Source organism: Brachycentrus maculatus, unplaced genomic scaffold (genome assembly GCF_059751285.1).
Source record: "Brachycentrus maculatus isolate JH-2025_06_01 unplaced genomic scaffold, ASM5975128v1 h1tg000653l, whole genome shotgun sequence".
In the NCBI taxonomy this organism is placed as follows: domain Eukaryota; kingdom Metazoa; phylum Arthropoda; class Insecta; order Trichoptera; family Brachycentridae; genus Brachycentrus; species Brachycentrus maculatus.
Genome location: NW_028281389.1, coordinates 400,086 through 416,226, shown reverse-complemented (window position 1 = coordinate 416,226; position 16,141 = coordinate 400,086). Strand labels below are relative to the sequence as shown.

The window sequence follows — 16,141 nt, the reverse complement described above, 5'->3', positions numbered from 1 at the left end:
AACATCATAACTGGTTTAAATTTTGAAATCTGACGTTTATTGTCCGGTGTCGTTTTTCGTTAATATTTACTAATATTTGTGTTTAAGTAAAGAAATATGCGGGGAAAAATATAAAGAGTAAAAAACAAGTTTTACATAGTTATTAGTAATGGGGGTCGACGAAGAAGCTTTCTTGGAAAAGTTGCAAACTTTAAATATTGACACCGGAGACGTTTCTTTTGCTTGGCTATTGGAAGAGGACAACGAAATATTGAATTGGTTTTATAAAAATGTGAATTCCAACAACTGCTTAACAGCGGAGGACAAATCCAAGTAAGTATAAAGTGCAGTTTCACCAAGAAATGCCAACACATAACTTAAATCTAATAAAATAAAAATTACGTTTGTATTTTAGAATTAAAGTTTTAACTGACATTTCTTAGTGCAACAGCATTTTATATCTTCTTTCTTCATCTTCTTGCTCAATGCTGAGCGTCGTGGTCTTCTGGAATGTCAGGCACTTGGTGCACAAGTCCTCTCCATTCTTCCCGGTCCTGGGCCAACTTGATGGCAGCGTTTAGCGAGGATCCGGTTAATTCCTTTATTTGGTCTGTCCATCTTGTTGGAGACCGTCCTCTTGCCCGCTTGCCTTCAACTGTACCTGTTACTACCAGTTTTTCAAGACTCTTCTCGTTCTTTCTGGCGATATGCCCAAAGTAGGACAGAATCCTTTTCCTGCAAGTCGTGGAGAGTCTTTCTGTTACTGACAGTTTGCGGAGAATGGAGACGTTTGTGCGTCTTGCGGTCCAAGGAATGCGCAGCATCCTCCTCCAGCACCACATTTCAAACACATCCAGCATATGTCTTTCCTTTTTCCTCAGTGTCCATGTTTCCACTCCATACAGCGCAATGGAGAATACAAGAGATTTCACTAGACGGGTTTTCGTTCTCCTCAGTATGGACCGATTTTTCCATATCTTCGCCAGACTAGACATTGCTGATTTTGCCATTCCAATTCTTCTCCGGATTTCTGCTTCACAGCCTCCGTCTTTAGAAATGAGTGCACCTAAATAGATAAAGTCGTCGACTTCTTCATAATCCCTTAAAGAATTGTTCCTTATCAGGGTGCCGAATCGGTCGATGACAAGAACCTTAATAATGATAATAAAACAACTAAATATCTTTCCACACTTCTGTGTAAAAGTAGAAGAAGCTATTGAATTTTTCACAAATAAGTGCTGGGTTGTGGTCCCGTGGTTAGTGTCGCGGACTCAGAGTTTCTCGGTTCAAACCCACTCTAGCACAATTTGATACCTATTTCTAATAGTGAGTCGCTTAGGCTCATAGAAATGGTACGAAATTAAAGTATTTTTTGTAAATAATGAAAATGCAAATTTTAAAACACTTAAAAAAAATATATATTTAAAAATTTTATATTTGAGAATTGTTTTTGTTTCTTTTAAGTTACCACCAGAGGGATATCGATAGGTACCATAATCTGACGTTCATCCTTAACATTTTTAGAATCAGTTTTCAACTTTAAAAAGGTTGAGGATCGTACAAACGCTCCCTGCTCTATTCAGTGCTTCAATTTTTGTCATTATTTCAGGTTTTCTAAACTAGAAGAATTGGGAGAGGTTTTGTATGAAGAGGAGTTGAAATGGGAGCTGGAAGACATCTCCAGGAAGTATCCGGAGATCGCTGTACCCACCGAGGCGCACGGGCTGAGAGATGCGCAGGAGAAGGTGGAAGACTTGCAGGAATGGATCACTCTGATTCAATCGCAAGAACAAGCCAAGAGTAAAATCATAGCCAACAATGAGTAAGTGATTCAATTTCCTCAATTTTCTACTCCATTTACAACATTTTGAGTGTGTCCAAATACTTGTTCACAAAATCTGGATTATCTCCAATTACAGGAGTTATTTTCATATTATTTTTTGACATCTCATCAAAGATGAATAATTTTTCATCAAAGATTACGTTTTCTGGCGTTTCTCATGTGTGTGTTTATAATCCAGGATTCGGACCTCACATATTAATATAAGAGTTTCTGCTTAGTAAAAAGCTTCTTTACATCTCACCAATAGATGTTTCTAGTGAAGTTCTAGTGATTCAAGAACAAGGTAAACTAAATTGGTTCATATATATAGAACTTCCAAGAATTTGAGTAGTGTGGTTGTCAATAATGGGTATATTGGTGAATGTTACATGAATGGTGAATGTTAAAGTGATCACTTAAACCAGCCTATGATGGTCGTCAGCCCCGTAAATGCCCAGACTTCCATATTCTTCTTCATCTTTGATGAGATGTCAAAAAATAATATGAAAATAACTCCTGTAATTGGAGATAATCCAGATTTTGTGAACAAGTATTTGGACACACTCAAAATGTTGTAAATGGGTAAGTGATTCAAATCCCTCTATTTTCTAGTCCATTATGCCTACACCCATGGAAAGCGGCATGATGCTTGTTAGTTAGTTAGTTGTTAACACATTGGCTACGGGGTGCACATATTTCGCTCACTCCTTTCAAGAACGTCATAAATCAAAAATTGTCAATTTTCAGTTGTGCATGTTTTCGGAATGCCCAGAAAATGTACTATATCCCAGCGAAAGCGGCATATTTTTAACTTAATATTTACCTGCTACAGGGCAGAAAGTATTATTTTAGCATTTTGAAGGAAAGGTATTGTTTAATTATTTTTTTAAATAAACTAAATATTTTTCAAATGGAGAAAAAACCTTCAGGTTTTACCTGAAAAAATCTGTTGCACAGTTAAAAGTTCAATAAGTGGCTTGATATTTATTTTCAATACATTGTATTACATTTTTAAACTTTAAAAACGTTCTCCTGTAAAATCAAGTTTTTTTGATTTATGACGTTCTTGAAAGGAGTGAGCGATTTGTGTGTGTCAGAAACCTTGTGTTGTGGCAGGGTGCACATTTTTGTGCATTTCAGTACCTTCAACTTCATACACAAAAAACACTAATACTAATCCCTTTCACTGCCTAGACTGGGGTACTTCTAGATAATTTGGTGGGGGATTTACAATTTATTTAGATTGGCAGTGGCAGAGATATTGAAAGCTTTTAAATGTGAATTCACGGTAAAATCGGGATACAATTTTGTTTTAGTTTCACATGCTTTTGTGTCAGATGCCTAAATGCTTCTGTATCAGATCTGGGAATGCGGTGGGACAGCTTTCATGCATAAAAAAAAACATGTCTTAGACTTCTAATTTCTTTCGTCATATTTGCTTTGCGGATAGGTGTAATTATAGTACAAACATGATTATCCATTCTTCACTAGTTCAAAAACGGGTTAAAAAAGTCTTCAAGGAAGTACTATATAAATTTATTTAAAAAAAAAACGAAAGATGGTATTTTTTTCTCCTTTGTCCAGAATATAAAAAAAACACAACTGATACCTGTAATGCAATAAAGTCGAGTGGGGGAGCCATATAATATGGCATTGTTTATTTACAGCCGTTGCAATTTGAGTGTTTGTTAAAATGTGAGGTTATTTTATTTTATTTTAATACCGTTTGGAATTTTTGGCAAACTTTTGATTGATATTTGTATTTTTAAAATGTTCAAAAATATGTTCTACAGATCTAGTGATTTTATTGTAAAATTTATAATGATTGTTGTTCATACAGTTTGAATCATTTATAGCAAAAGGTTTTAATATACATTCTAAAAATAGTGTAATCACATTATTTTTTACACTTTTTTATAATATTATGTTGATGTAAACAATTTTTGTTTTATCGATCCGAGCCCTATAGTTTACTACCATACTTTCGCTTGTATAATTGTGATCAAATCACGCCCGCTGCAAGTCACATTTTCTTAAAGAAATTACCCGTAGCCAATGTGTTGATTATAATGTACATATGTTTTGTATATTAACCTTTTAAACGCGTTAACTTTGTTCCTAAGAGACGCTCGTGCGTGGCTGTATTTCGCCGTTTTTTAAATTATTACTTTTATCATGTATTTAGTTATGAAACGATTTATTTTCCTAAACAAAAACGTTCAATTGGATTCATTGTGCCTTTTTGGTACTCTATAATACACGTGTGTCACATTATTCTTGAAATATATCGTAATATAAACAAATTAGATCGTAACATAAATAAATCAAAGCACGCATCGTGTGTCACTCTTACCCACTGGCGATGCGTAGCGTCGAGAGTGAGACAGATATAGGGCATGATTATGGCGCGGACTAATTACCGACCGCAAGAAAAATCAGGGATCTGTTGTTTTATTTATCCTTGTGATATTACAAATTATTAGTCAGATATTTCAACAGATGTCATAAGGCCGAGGATTGACGTATTATTTTATCCAAAGTTCCACACCATGAAAAAATCCCTCCAAGTTGAACTGAGGTTCGAAACTTGGAGCAAAGTGAAAACACAAACGCTTATGTCAGCCGCGTATGGGGCATGTCTTGTAAAAACACAAACGGTTATGCGAGCCGCGTGGATCCGGTTAAAGCATTAACTTTGTGGATCATATTGATATATGTATTATTTTGAGAAATAAAAAGATTTTGTTTTTTGATCCACTCACATTTTTATTAACAACCAACTAGTTTTGGCAACAACCTGTTGCCCTCTTCATGGTTTAATTTATCAGGGTTTTATAAATTAAACCCTGAAAAGACAGGTTATCGCTGAAACTAGTTGGTTGTTAATAAAAATGTGAGTGGATCAAAAAACAAAGTCTTTTTATTTCTCAAAATAATATAATGCACATATTTTAAAATTAGAATACACCATGTCTTACGAATGAAATTTTATATTTCAGATTGATAAACCGGGATTTATCCAAAAAAGAATTTGAGCTAAACGAAAAGCTAGCTATAGAAAATAGCATATTGTCCAAAGTAACAGAGGAGTTGGAAGAACTGGTTCTCAAGGCGAGAGATGAAAAGCTACAGTGTTACGGCCTTATAGAGGATGTGTTGAAAATGTGCGCGGCATCTAAAAATGTAAGTGCTGCTATCATATTGTTATAATGCAAAAGCCCATGGCGATATCATTGCTGCGAAGCTACTCAGGTTTCTATCCCAAATACCTATTTAATTCTCATACTGCACTTTAAGCTTTATATGGCGGGATGTCATGTTTATGGCTTAAAATATTTGTAAAATACCTTGATAACCTTTTTTTAAATTTCTTAGTCGTCATAATATTTGTGATAAAAATTCTTCAGCCTCATCGGTGTCATTTTTCCCATGAGAGATCTTTGTTTTGGTATTATTAGTGTATGGATTCATTGATGTGGGTATTCTAAATAATTAGATCTTACCCACCTCTGATCCAAACAATACTTTGTGGTATTATACTTTTTTAAAAATCCATTTTTAGGTTAATTATTTCTAATTTCATTAATTGATTCTGCAGTTACTTTGTGGTTAAATCACAGTAGATTTTAAGAAATACTGGTATTTACTAAGTAAAAAATAAATTAATAATTATTTCTAGTTGTGTAACTCGATTAACATGTGTGTCTTAAGCGCATATAGCGCAGTTTTAAATTTTTCTTGATTTACATGTTCTTCATGTTTTTGGATTAACCGGGAAATCGATTACATGGGTTTTTTTCAACATCCATCCCGGATAATTGGGAGTGTACTTTACAAATAAGTTATGGTAAGGGTATAAAGTAGGATTTTATATCGATTTAAACGCAGTTCCACCAAGAAACGTCAGCACAAAACATAAATCTAATAAAAGCCCATGAAATTGAATGATCATCATTTCTTCCCCAGTCCGAAGAGAGGCTGTTCTTTTCGCAACACCCCCTGGACGAGTACTTTGCCAAGACGGAGATGCTGGTCACCTATCTCAGGTACAATGTGGCCCGCCAGCTGGAGCACTTCTGCGGCGGCGACCAGCAGGCGGGCCGGAGAGGGGAGGACTCTTCTCCGGCCTTCGGCTCCGGCAGGATGAACGAGGATGCCAAACTCGCCGAGATCAAACTCAAAGAGAGTTGTGACAAGTAAGTGGATTGAGGTTCATTTGGATTTTTTTTGAGAAGGTAAAACTCAAATCTAGGCATACGGGCATTTGTGCACTACACGGAATTATACGGAATCTTACCGTCCGGCACGTCAGTTAGCGTTTTAAAATGATGATTGGCTTGAATCGGCTTGTGCTTTTGTCCATCTTTTTTCAGATCGGTGCTCTTGATCTGTGCATGAACACACGCTGCGCGTAAATTCGATCACATTTAACTGTCATAGTCGCTTTCATTTTTCAAAACCGGACTGATGGATGGTAAAATTACGGGTAGTGCACAAACACCCTACACCTATCATCACCATACATCATGTAAAAGTTTTTTACGCTGATGTTTTGGAACTTCTATGTACAGTAGAGTCTCAGTTATCCGACCTTCCGAGTTATACGACCTATCAGGGCAGTGCCTCTTTCCTTTACCCGACTGTCCTCAGTCCTCAGCGCGGGTTGTATTTTGATTTTGTACTTTTTTTTACCCAAGCTTAAGTTTAGTTTGGTAGTTCACTGCATTGTATGTGAGTATGTACCTACTTGTATGTGAGTATGTACCTACTGTAAAACATGTTTTATTACTTTGCCGTAAGTGCATTTCAATATTTTGGTTCATTACATTCATCTATGAATTAATTTTTAAATCAAACACAGATTTTTTGAGTAAATGAAAATGGGAGTTCTACAAATTAAACGCCAAATCAAGAAATAAAATCATTACGTTCAGTTATGTTACATGAACATATTTGAAAAGTTTTCAATGTGCAAATAAAATTAACACATTTTCAATGTTGTTTTTATCATTTACCGTGTTATCTGACCTTTTTGCTTATCCGACCTTGCTGCAGCCGGTTTAGGTCGGATAATCGAGACTCTACCGTACATATTTCAAATGAGATCTTGCTCAGAGCAGCTGTATACTTAGCTTTGGGAATAGGTGTACGCAAAGAATGTTAGGCGTGCGGTGGTTTGGCTTTTTGAGGAATGAAGAGATAAGGCGTAGGACGCAGCAAATCTTGGTCACAACTGTCGTCAAGAAAAGGCGCTTCAGTTGGCTTGGCCATGTACTTTTGTTTTTATACGACTTAGTAGACTCAAATCAGTGTTTTGATTTTAATATTTCAAATGTAATATGGAGTTCTACAAATTAAACCCCAAATCAATAAATGCATTCATTCACAACCGCCATCTGTTTTATATTTCCCTATCAAAACCTGTCCGCCTCCGTAGTGTAATGGTCAGCTTGCTCGGCTACCGTTCTGGAGGTCCCGGGTTCGATTCCCAAGGGGGGTAAAATAAATATTAGTGATTTTTTCACTGTCATATTTATTCAATATTACCCTGGACTGGTACCTGAAGCGGAGGGCTGATCACCTTTCCTTCATGTGTAAACGATCAAGATAACACTGCGTTTATATGACGCAGTGCCCTATGCACCATTGGGGTGCGGATAAGGGTTTTATTATTATCAAAACCTTAAACCCCTTTCAATGTTGTATCATGTATATTTTCTTATTTTCTCAAGTTCTTCTTACTGCCACAAAATACATAGTTAAAAATCGATTAAACAATTAATTCCCATTTGTCATCAATCAAAATTACCCATTAAAAACCGCATTTGTCCACACAATTTTCAATGATTTATCAGCTTTTTATTTGCCCTACAAACCACTCCATGTGTACACAATCTATTTTTCTTTTATATGTGTTGCCAATGTTTAAAATGATTTGAAAAAAGTATTTTAAGAACTTTTATCTTTTCTGAAAAGAATGCGCTACTCAATTTTAAATAAAGAATACAAAAAAGTTTTGATAAAGGGTCCAAGTAGAATGACAAAAATTCTGAATTAAAAAGTAGGTACATACCCATATACGAGTAGTTGTGATCATCTTACCTTCATGTTATTAACAATGAAGCTAACATTTAATTAATCCAATGCAGTGCCCTATGCACCATTGGGTGCGGATGAGAGTCAAAAGAATAAAGTAAAATATATAATTAAATAAGATATTATTTTACTAATGATTTATTTTTTAATTTGTTCTAGGCTGAAGGAAGGTTTGATATTTTACATCAAAATGAAATCCGAATTGAATGGGATTCACGAGCAGCTGAAAATATTAAGGGAATTTGACTTCGACTCGAGCTACGATACACAGTATGGAACTATTTTATTGTAATAAAGAACATTATAAATTAACCTGATCTGATAATAACCCGGTATTAACTATATTATTATAACATTTTGACAAATCAACATGGATGAAGAAGAATATGGAAGTCTGGGTATTTACAGGACTTATGACCTGTCATAGGCTGGTTAAGAGATCTAATGTCACTGTGTGTAACGTGATTTACAGACATTGACATTAGATCGCTTAGCCAGTCTATGACAGGTCGTAAGTCCTGTAAATACCCAGACTTCTATATTTTTCTTCATCTATGGTGAGATGTCAAAAAAAGAATATATTTATTTCTTCTTCTTCTTCTTCATCTTGTTGTAGGCCTTGTGGCCTGTTTTTAAGAGGGATTAGCCTACTGCAATGTCGATTCCCAGCTATCGACCCATCTCTTTGGTGGTCTGCCCGGGAGTCGTCTACCGTGGGGTTGGCCGTACAGTGCGATGTGGAGGAGTCTGGATGGTTCCATTCTCCTCACATGCGCATACCATTGTCTCCTTTGTTGCCTTCCCCACGTAACGACATCTTCCATCTCGCATATTTCCCTGATCCTGGCGTTTCTTATTCTATACCATTGATATATTTATTTCATTGATGTCTGTTCCATGGCTGGGTAAGGGAATTTTTTTAAATATTTGCACGCATGAACACTGGATTAAATCCGGTATTTGTGTGTGCTGAAAACATTGTTTAATGTTGTCTTTTTCCAACAGTTTGGAGAGAGTGAAGATGGGCGGCACGGTCAAGATTCTGGAGTCCGAAGTGGAGACTTTCCAAACCGAGAAGCTCCCGGAAAGTATTCAGCAATTTGTGGACAGGCAGAGCGATCAAGTCATCATGAGCGAAATCCAGCTGAGATACGAGAAAGCCAAGTGAGTAATTACTACCGACTCTGAACCTACAATAGCTAATAATCATTATCAGACAGGAGGAATATCTAATTTGACATACTCAACCTATAAAGGATTGTATTAGACTAATTTTGTATTTATAACAGCCGATATAATCAATATTTTCATTCATCATTTTCTTGTGGAAAATTCGCATTCGTAAATACGTTGTTTTCGAAAGTTGGTAATGAATGATGTCACAGAAACGATAGACTTGTTGTAATATTGGTAACATTGCTAAATTATTGGCGGCTCTATTTGTTGATGTGTATGGTCCACCCTCCCACCCCTCCTTCCCCTTATATTTGTATAACACAAATGGTAGTGTAGTGGCAAACAAACAATCCACACTACTACTATTACAGATCTATAAACCATAGACAACAAACCATATGACGTCATAAAACGTTTGATGACGGAATTTGATGACGTATACGAATTTGCATTTTTCGTTTTATTCAAATATCAAGTTTAAACCTTAATATCTCCCTTAGTTCTCTACAGATTTTAATAAGGATGTTATCGATAGTCTTGTGATTTCTCATATTAATTTATTAGCCAGTAAACATCGTGACAAAAATCTATTATTGACTCATTTTCAATGTACAGCGGAACCTCTTATAACGAGCATAATTGCTTCCAGAATCTTATTCGTTAAGCGAAACATTTTTTGTTTTGACCGGTGCAGAAGTCCCGGCTCACAAGTGAATGTCGTAAAAATGGGACTTGCCCTTTCTCTGTAACTCGTTATGTGAATGTCGCTTGTTAAGGGAGCATGTCTTTCACAGTAATTAAATTACGGAGTAACATAATTACTGTGAAAAACATTCTGAGCCCGTATCTATTATCCTGCACCAAATAATATATCCTTATTATCCTTGGCTCTACCCGACCCAGTTTCTCCAGAGTATGCTTGGCTACAATAGTTTAGAGTCTAGAAGGAATGTGTATTTAATTACGCATTTTTATCGATTGTTGCGCGGTATGATCGATAATCCTGAAATTATCCGGAGCATTGGTCTGTATGTTCCCGATAGTTACCTAAGACAGCGTCGGCATGTTTCACATTCCTATACACAGGACCAACCTGCCGATGGTTATGCCTGTAGGAAGAGCTACCGCTATGTTGAACAATATCACATTGGATATTGATCTGTTCCATGTGTCCGAAGGAGTTTTCCGAAGCGGGATTCTTCTACACCTTTAAGTCTTCTTGCTTACTTTTACTTTTAATATATACGCCTTGAATATTGTTTGTTATGTATGTATATATTATTTTTTTATTGAATAAATTGAAATTGAATATGAGGGGATGATCGAGGGAATAAATGCCAAAGGATGCCCACGCCGCCAATACCTAAGCGACTTATACGAAGACATGGGCTGCTCGACGTATGAGGAGCTGAAGAGGACTTCCGAAAATAGGCGAGAATTGCAAAAGAGATGTCATCTGTTGCTACAGACCAATCCGCAGGATTAGAGACCAGAGAGGGAGAGAGAGATCTGTTATATTTTATATTGATTTCTCATTTTTAAAGTCAAGTTGTAAATACATATCACCGGGAGGGGAAAGTTAAAGTAGGTGTGGTGTATTGATAATGTTATATTTATTCCAGATTTATGTACGAAAAATTCTGTTCAGTGGTGTCGCTGTCACAAGAAGCCGTGAACGAAACCAACGTTGCCCTCATGTGCCTCCGCAGAGATCAGGTCTCTGCGGAGAACTTACTGCAGTTCTCCATCGACGCCATGAACCGCCTTCAGTCGGACATCAGCGCTAACAAGTCCCGACAGGTTGGCATACCTCTCTACGTCCGAAAACCGCATAATTTAATAAAATGTGCAATTAATATAGTTTATAATTTTTCGATATCTCAACAGATATGAAGAATAAAATGAAAGTCTAAGCATACAGGTCTTAGGACCGTTAAAGGCTGGTTTAAGTGATCACTCGATGATGGTCCTAAACCTTGTAAATGCCCAGACTTCCATATTCTTCTTCATCTATGTTGAGTTGTTGACATCTATGTTGTTCGCCTCCGTAGCGTAATGGTTAGCACGCTCGGCTACCGTTCTGGAGGTCCCGGGTTCGATTCCCAGAGGGGAGTCTAATAAATACAAGTGATTTTTTCAGTTGTGTAAGGCCGTCGAGAGGCTGCATAATAAAAATGCATAATAATAATGCTTCTAAATAAAATCTGCAATGCATTAAAAGAATTATCACCATTTCAAGTCAAAAAGAATACAATTTTGCTGTGTGTAATTGTCTGCCTCCGTGGTGTTATGGTTAGCGTATTTAGCCACCGTGCTGGAGGTCCCAGGTATGATTACCAGGGGGGGGGGGTGAAAATAAATATTAGTGATTTTCTGATGATGGAATGAATATTTGAAACCGGTGTCATAAAGTAGTGTTTTTAAGTGGCGAACATAAAGTGAACGATGAACGATAAAGAGGATGTTAAATGATTCCCTTTTTTAGATGGTTACGCGGCCCATCAGCCCGATGAGTTTCGTGCTGAAAAGTCTGTACAGCTATTTCCAAATAAGCGAGCGTCTGCCCGTGGAAGACTTGTGTAAAGCCGTCGAGAGGCTGCATATTGAAATCAGGGACTTGGAACATACTGCTTTCTATGCCAAGTTCTGCAACGCCTCGTCCAACATCAATCAAAGGTTTGTTTGACTCTTGGTGAAAGACATTTCATTTTACGAATGGAAATAGGGGAGGATTAATATTTGGCTGATTTTACAAATAGAGTCGCTGCAGTCACCATTGCGAATGGTAATTTTTATATTTGGCAGTATTTTTTGTTTTTGAATACAAAATGGGATAAAAATTAGTTTTTTCTGTATTTAAAGATAATAAATTAGTGTCGAACCAGGACTTTAGGATTAACATCTCCCTATTTGCACATTCATTTACGGTACAGTGATTAAAGAAGACACTTGTTTTATACCACTTGAGTTTTAATAAAGACTACATGTTTCAGAAGTTAAACTTCCATCATTCAGGTCTGTATAATAACTATCAGTTGGGTCCGTTTATAACTAACGGATGATTTTGCAACTCCAAAATGTAATACTAAACAATTTCAACAAAACTTCAAATATTTGGGAATCAAATACATACTTCAATTAAACTCCATAAAGAAATAGAAAAATTAAATGGTATCAAAATTCTTGAGAAAAATTTAATGCCCATTACATTAAAAACTTCTTTAAAAAATATGTATAAAAGAAAGTAAAATGACTATTATACCATTAATCAAATAAAAATAAGCCTAGAGTATAAGTCCCTCTCCAAGCATAAGAGCTCAGTCTCTTTTTTGGAGAGGCACAGCGAAACTAAAATTATAAGTTTGTCATATCGCTCATTCCTTTCAACCATGTCATATATCAAAAATTGACAATTTTCAGTTGTGCATGTTTTCGGAATGCCCAGAAAATGTACTATATCCCAGAGAAAGCGGCATATTTTAAACTTAATATTTACCCGCTACAGGGCAGAAAGTGTTGTTTTTGCATTTTGAAAAAAAGGTATTGTTTAATTTTTTTTTAAAAATAAATTAGTTATCTTTCAAATGGAGAAAAAACCTTCAAGTTTAACCTAAAAATATTTTTCGCTCAGTAAAAAGTTCAAAAGGCTTAATATTTATTTTTAATACATTTTATTATATTCTTAAACTTTAAAAACTTTCTGAAAAATCAAGTTTTTTTTATTTATGACTTTATTTCATGAAAGGAATGAGCGATATGTATAAATCTATAGAAATTGTATTAAAAAATGTAACTATATTAAATAAAATTAAAAAAAAATAAACAAGAGGAAAATAAATAATAGAAGAAACCCAGATTTGAACAGGGATTTGAACACACTCAAAATATTAGCATCTGATTAGAAAAGGATAAGGAACAAGGAAATTTAATGATGTATTTTTTTTTTCAGCAAATCTTGGGCAATGCCGCTACGCGCCCTCATATGGGACGGGGCCACCAACCAGCCCAGGCTGCGGAACGGGGCTCTGGACAGCGCTCTCTACGAGATGACGAGAGGACACGCGCAGGGAGAAGACAAAATCAAACTCGTCACCAAACACTACATGCAGTTCAAGGTTAGATTTACAAAAGTTGCATATATGCTTTGTGTGATGACTTTTCAACTTTTGGGTGGCTGTCAATGTTGATGTTATCTTGATCGTTAACATATGAAGGAAAGGTGATCAGCCCTCCGCTTCAGGTACAGGTCAAATGATAAACATTTTTTTTGAAGCTGTAATTTTAAATGGAAAATTCAAAGGAGACGATATTCTGTTGCCACGTATCCTAAAGATTCCGAAAGATATGCCATTTGAATTCAAACGTCTGCAGTTTCCAGTGCGAGTCGTATTTGCAATGACCATCAATAAAGCACAAGGGCAGTCGTTACAAGTGTGTGGACTAAATTTGGAAAATCCATGCTTCTCACATGGACAACTGTATGTGGCCTGCTCACGCGTTGGAAAACCTTCTGATTTATATGTGTATGCACCAGATAGTTGAGTTACTTACTTTTGTACGCACCATCAAACTCAATGAGTTTGCTAACGTCTTAATGAGATGAAACGCATCGTATTATATATCATTGTATACACTTGGGTCTCTTTTTATGCGATAGATACGTTCCACGGGGAGTCGCATAAAAAGATTCGCATAAAAAAAGACTTCAACAACATATTAAACTGGGGGATAGGTTTCATTATTTTTAAAAACTGCATAGCTTCAAATCAATATGATAGAATGTACCAATAATCGTATTAAAAAAGTTTATAAAAAAATCATAAAAATACAATATATATAAATAGGTCATGTAAAAAGTATCTGCGGGTTTTTGCCACTACATAGATGATATTAATGCATATATATGTATTGGCAAAGCTCACCTGATTTTGTCAAATGAACATGTGCTTAATAGGGGACATTTTAGTCTACATTTTTGAGGAAATTGTTTTCCAATTCATTGCTTTTGTAAAAAGCTAAATTGATTTGAAAATTAATAAAATATCTGAAGAAATATGCTTTGTGAGGCTTTTTTACTATAAAAAGTTAAAAACGTTGCAAAAATTGCCGAAAATTTTATGAAGTATACAGTGAGAATGCTTTGAGTAAACGATGGACCCAGGAGTTGCTTGCTTTTACAAACTTCAGGTACAGTTAATATCTCATTCTCTAGTTTATCCAGTATATGTCGATAAGTGTTCTTAATATAATATTTTTTTAAAGTGGAAAGGATGCCCTGATCTAGTGGCTAAGTTGGGTGGAAGAAACACTATTTTCACATTAGATTTTTTTATGGGAATTTTCATAAAAAAGACTTGGACTACCTACAAAAATAAGGGATAGGTTCCATTACATTTGAAAATCGCATAAAAAAGATCCGCATAAAAACAGATCCAAGTGTATATTAAAATAAAAGTAGGAATCGATCCAATTAATTTGTTTTATATGGGATACATTGAAAAAAAGTTTTTTTTGAATAATATTTTCCATTGCAGGAGCTATCCGAGAAGGAAGGCGTGCTGTACAACTTGTGGAAGTGGTTCCTGTGCGATCCATCCAAGATTCGGCTCATGAGAGAAGAGTACGACAGTCAGGAACGTCGCCCAACCAAACCTTTCAAATAGGACTCTTGGTAAGTGATTCAACTATTTTTTACTATTGATCATACAGAATTTTAATGATTTTTGAAGTGTATAGAGCAGTGGTTCTTAACCTTTCCCTTCCGGTGCTAAAATAAAACGCGCGTCCCGGTGTTGGGTAGTCACTACACAATAAAAAATTTGCGATTTTAAATAGGAAAAATACGGACAATTATGGCTGATCCCATTAATTAATTATAAATTCGTAAAAAGTTAGTAAAAAATTCGAATAATTTAGATTTATTTGCTGAATACATTAAAAAACCATCTAACAACGCTCACAGAACAAGCATAGGTTCACTCTTAGCATAGGGCTGCTAACCCGCTAGCTAGCCAGAGAACATTGAGCTCCTCACGCTTTCACAGTGCAAGTATGCAAGAGTGAGATGCGAATATAGTGTTGCGGTTCCCGCACACTCTTCACGCGCTGTTTATAAGCGAATTTGTTTCCGGTATTCACAAAATACCTCCGATCTCCCTCTGGTCTCAATCCTGCGGATTGGTCTGTAGCAACAGATGACATCTCTTTCGCCATTCTTGCCTATTTTCGGAAATCCGCTTCAGCTCCTCATACGTCGAGCAGCCCATATCTTCGCATAAGTCGCTTAGGTATTGGCGGCGTGGGCGTCCTCTGGCGTTTATTCCCTCCATCGTCCCCTCTATTATTTTGTACAGGAACCCAAGAGGGTTCTTGACAAGAGTCTTGCACGTGGCCGATCCATTCAACGCGTCTTTTGCAGATAGTCGCGAGTAGGTGCTTCCTTTCCTTGATCAATCGTAGTACCTCGTTGTTGGAGATATGGTCTCTCCAGGATATCCCGAGCATACAGATATACCCGATAAATTCTGATTATTATGTGTTCTGAATTGATTTCTGGAGTCCATCATGAGAGAAGCGTTCATTTTCTTTTCCGTTATCGCGGTTTCTACTGTCTATTCCTGGGTCAGTGTCCTACTCTATGGTCGCTTTGTCCGTTTCCGCTGATTTGGTATCCGGTCATCCATGGATTTGGGTTGTTTATAAAGCGTCATTTTCCCATCGTGTAACGACGTTCGTTGATTTTGTCCGATCAATTCGAAAAAATCGTATTCATTCCTGGGCAGTATATCGTAGATAGTGTTATAAACTTTGAAAACATATTTAGTTCTTTTAACTTACGTCATTAAAACGTCAAGTTCTTGTGTATAACGGATAATTATCGTGTTTATTTTGATTGCGAGACGCCGCCGCCATTTTGAGTGCGCGGTAATTGTTTACAAACACCGTGAGAAGTGTGTGAATCTTATTATTATTAAGTGTCTCGTCTTCTATAAAAACAAAACTAAAGAAGTGCTCGTATTATAAACTTTCGCTTCAATCCAAACGGCATTGTCGCGCATTTACCGAAAA

General features: G+C 36.2%; 2 protein-coding genes across 2 annotated transcripts; both read left to right on the top strand.

The window, feature by feature from the left end:
* Nucleotides 1-17: 17 nt before the first annotated feature.
* Nucleotides 18-6,001, top strand: LOC148300799 (uncharacterized). Its single transcript, XM_088274267.1, has 4 exons — nucleotides 18-312; nucleotides 1,589-1,801; nucleotides 4,801-4,984; nucleotides 5,768-6,001. The coding sequence occupies exons 1-4, from the start codon at nucleotides 149-151 to the stop codon at nucleotides 5,999-6,001; spliced, it is 795 nt and encodes a 264-aa protein (XP_088130393.1). The 5' UTR covers nucleotides 18-148.
* Nucleotides 6,002-8,026: 2,025 nt separating this feature from the next.
* LOC148300798 (uncharacterized) lies at nucleotides 8,027-14,766 on the top strand. The gene is made up of 6 exons (XM_088274293.1): nucleotides 8,027-8,167; nucleotides 8,903-9,061; nucleotides 10,696-10,873; nucleotides 11,559-11,749; nucleotides 13,023-13,188; nucleotides 14,608-14,766. The coding sequence occupies exons 1-6, from the start codon at nucleotides 8,031-8,033 to the stop codon at nucleotides 14,734-14,736; spliced, it is 960 nt and encodes a 319-aa protein (XP_088130419.1). The 5' UTR covers nucleotides 8,027-8,030; the 3' UTR covers nucleotides 14,737-14,766.
* Nucleotides 14,767-16,141: the final 1,375 nt, after the last annotated feature.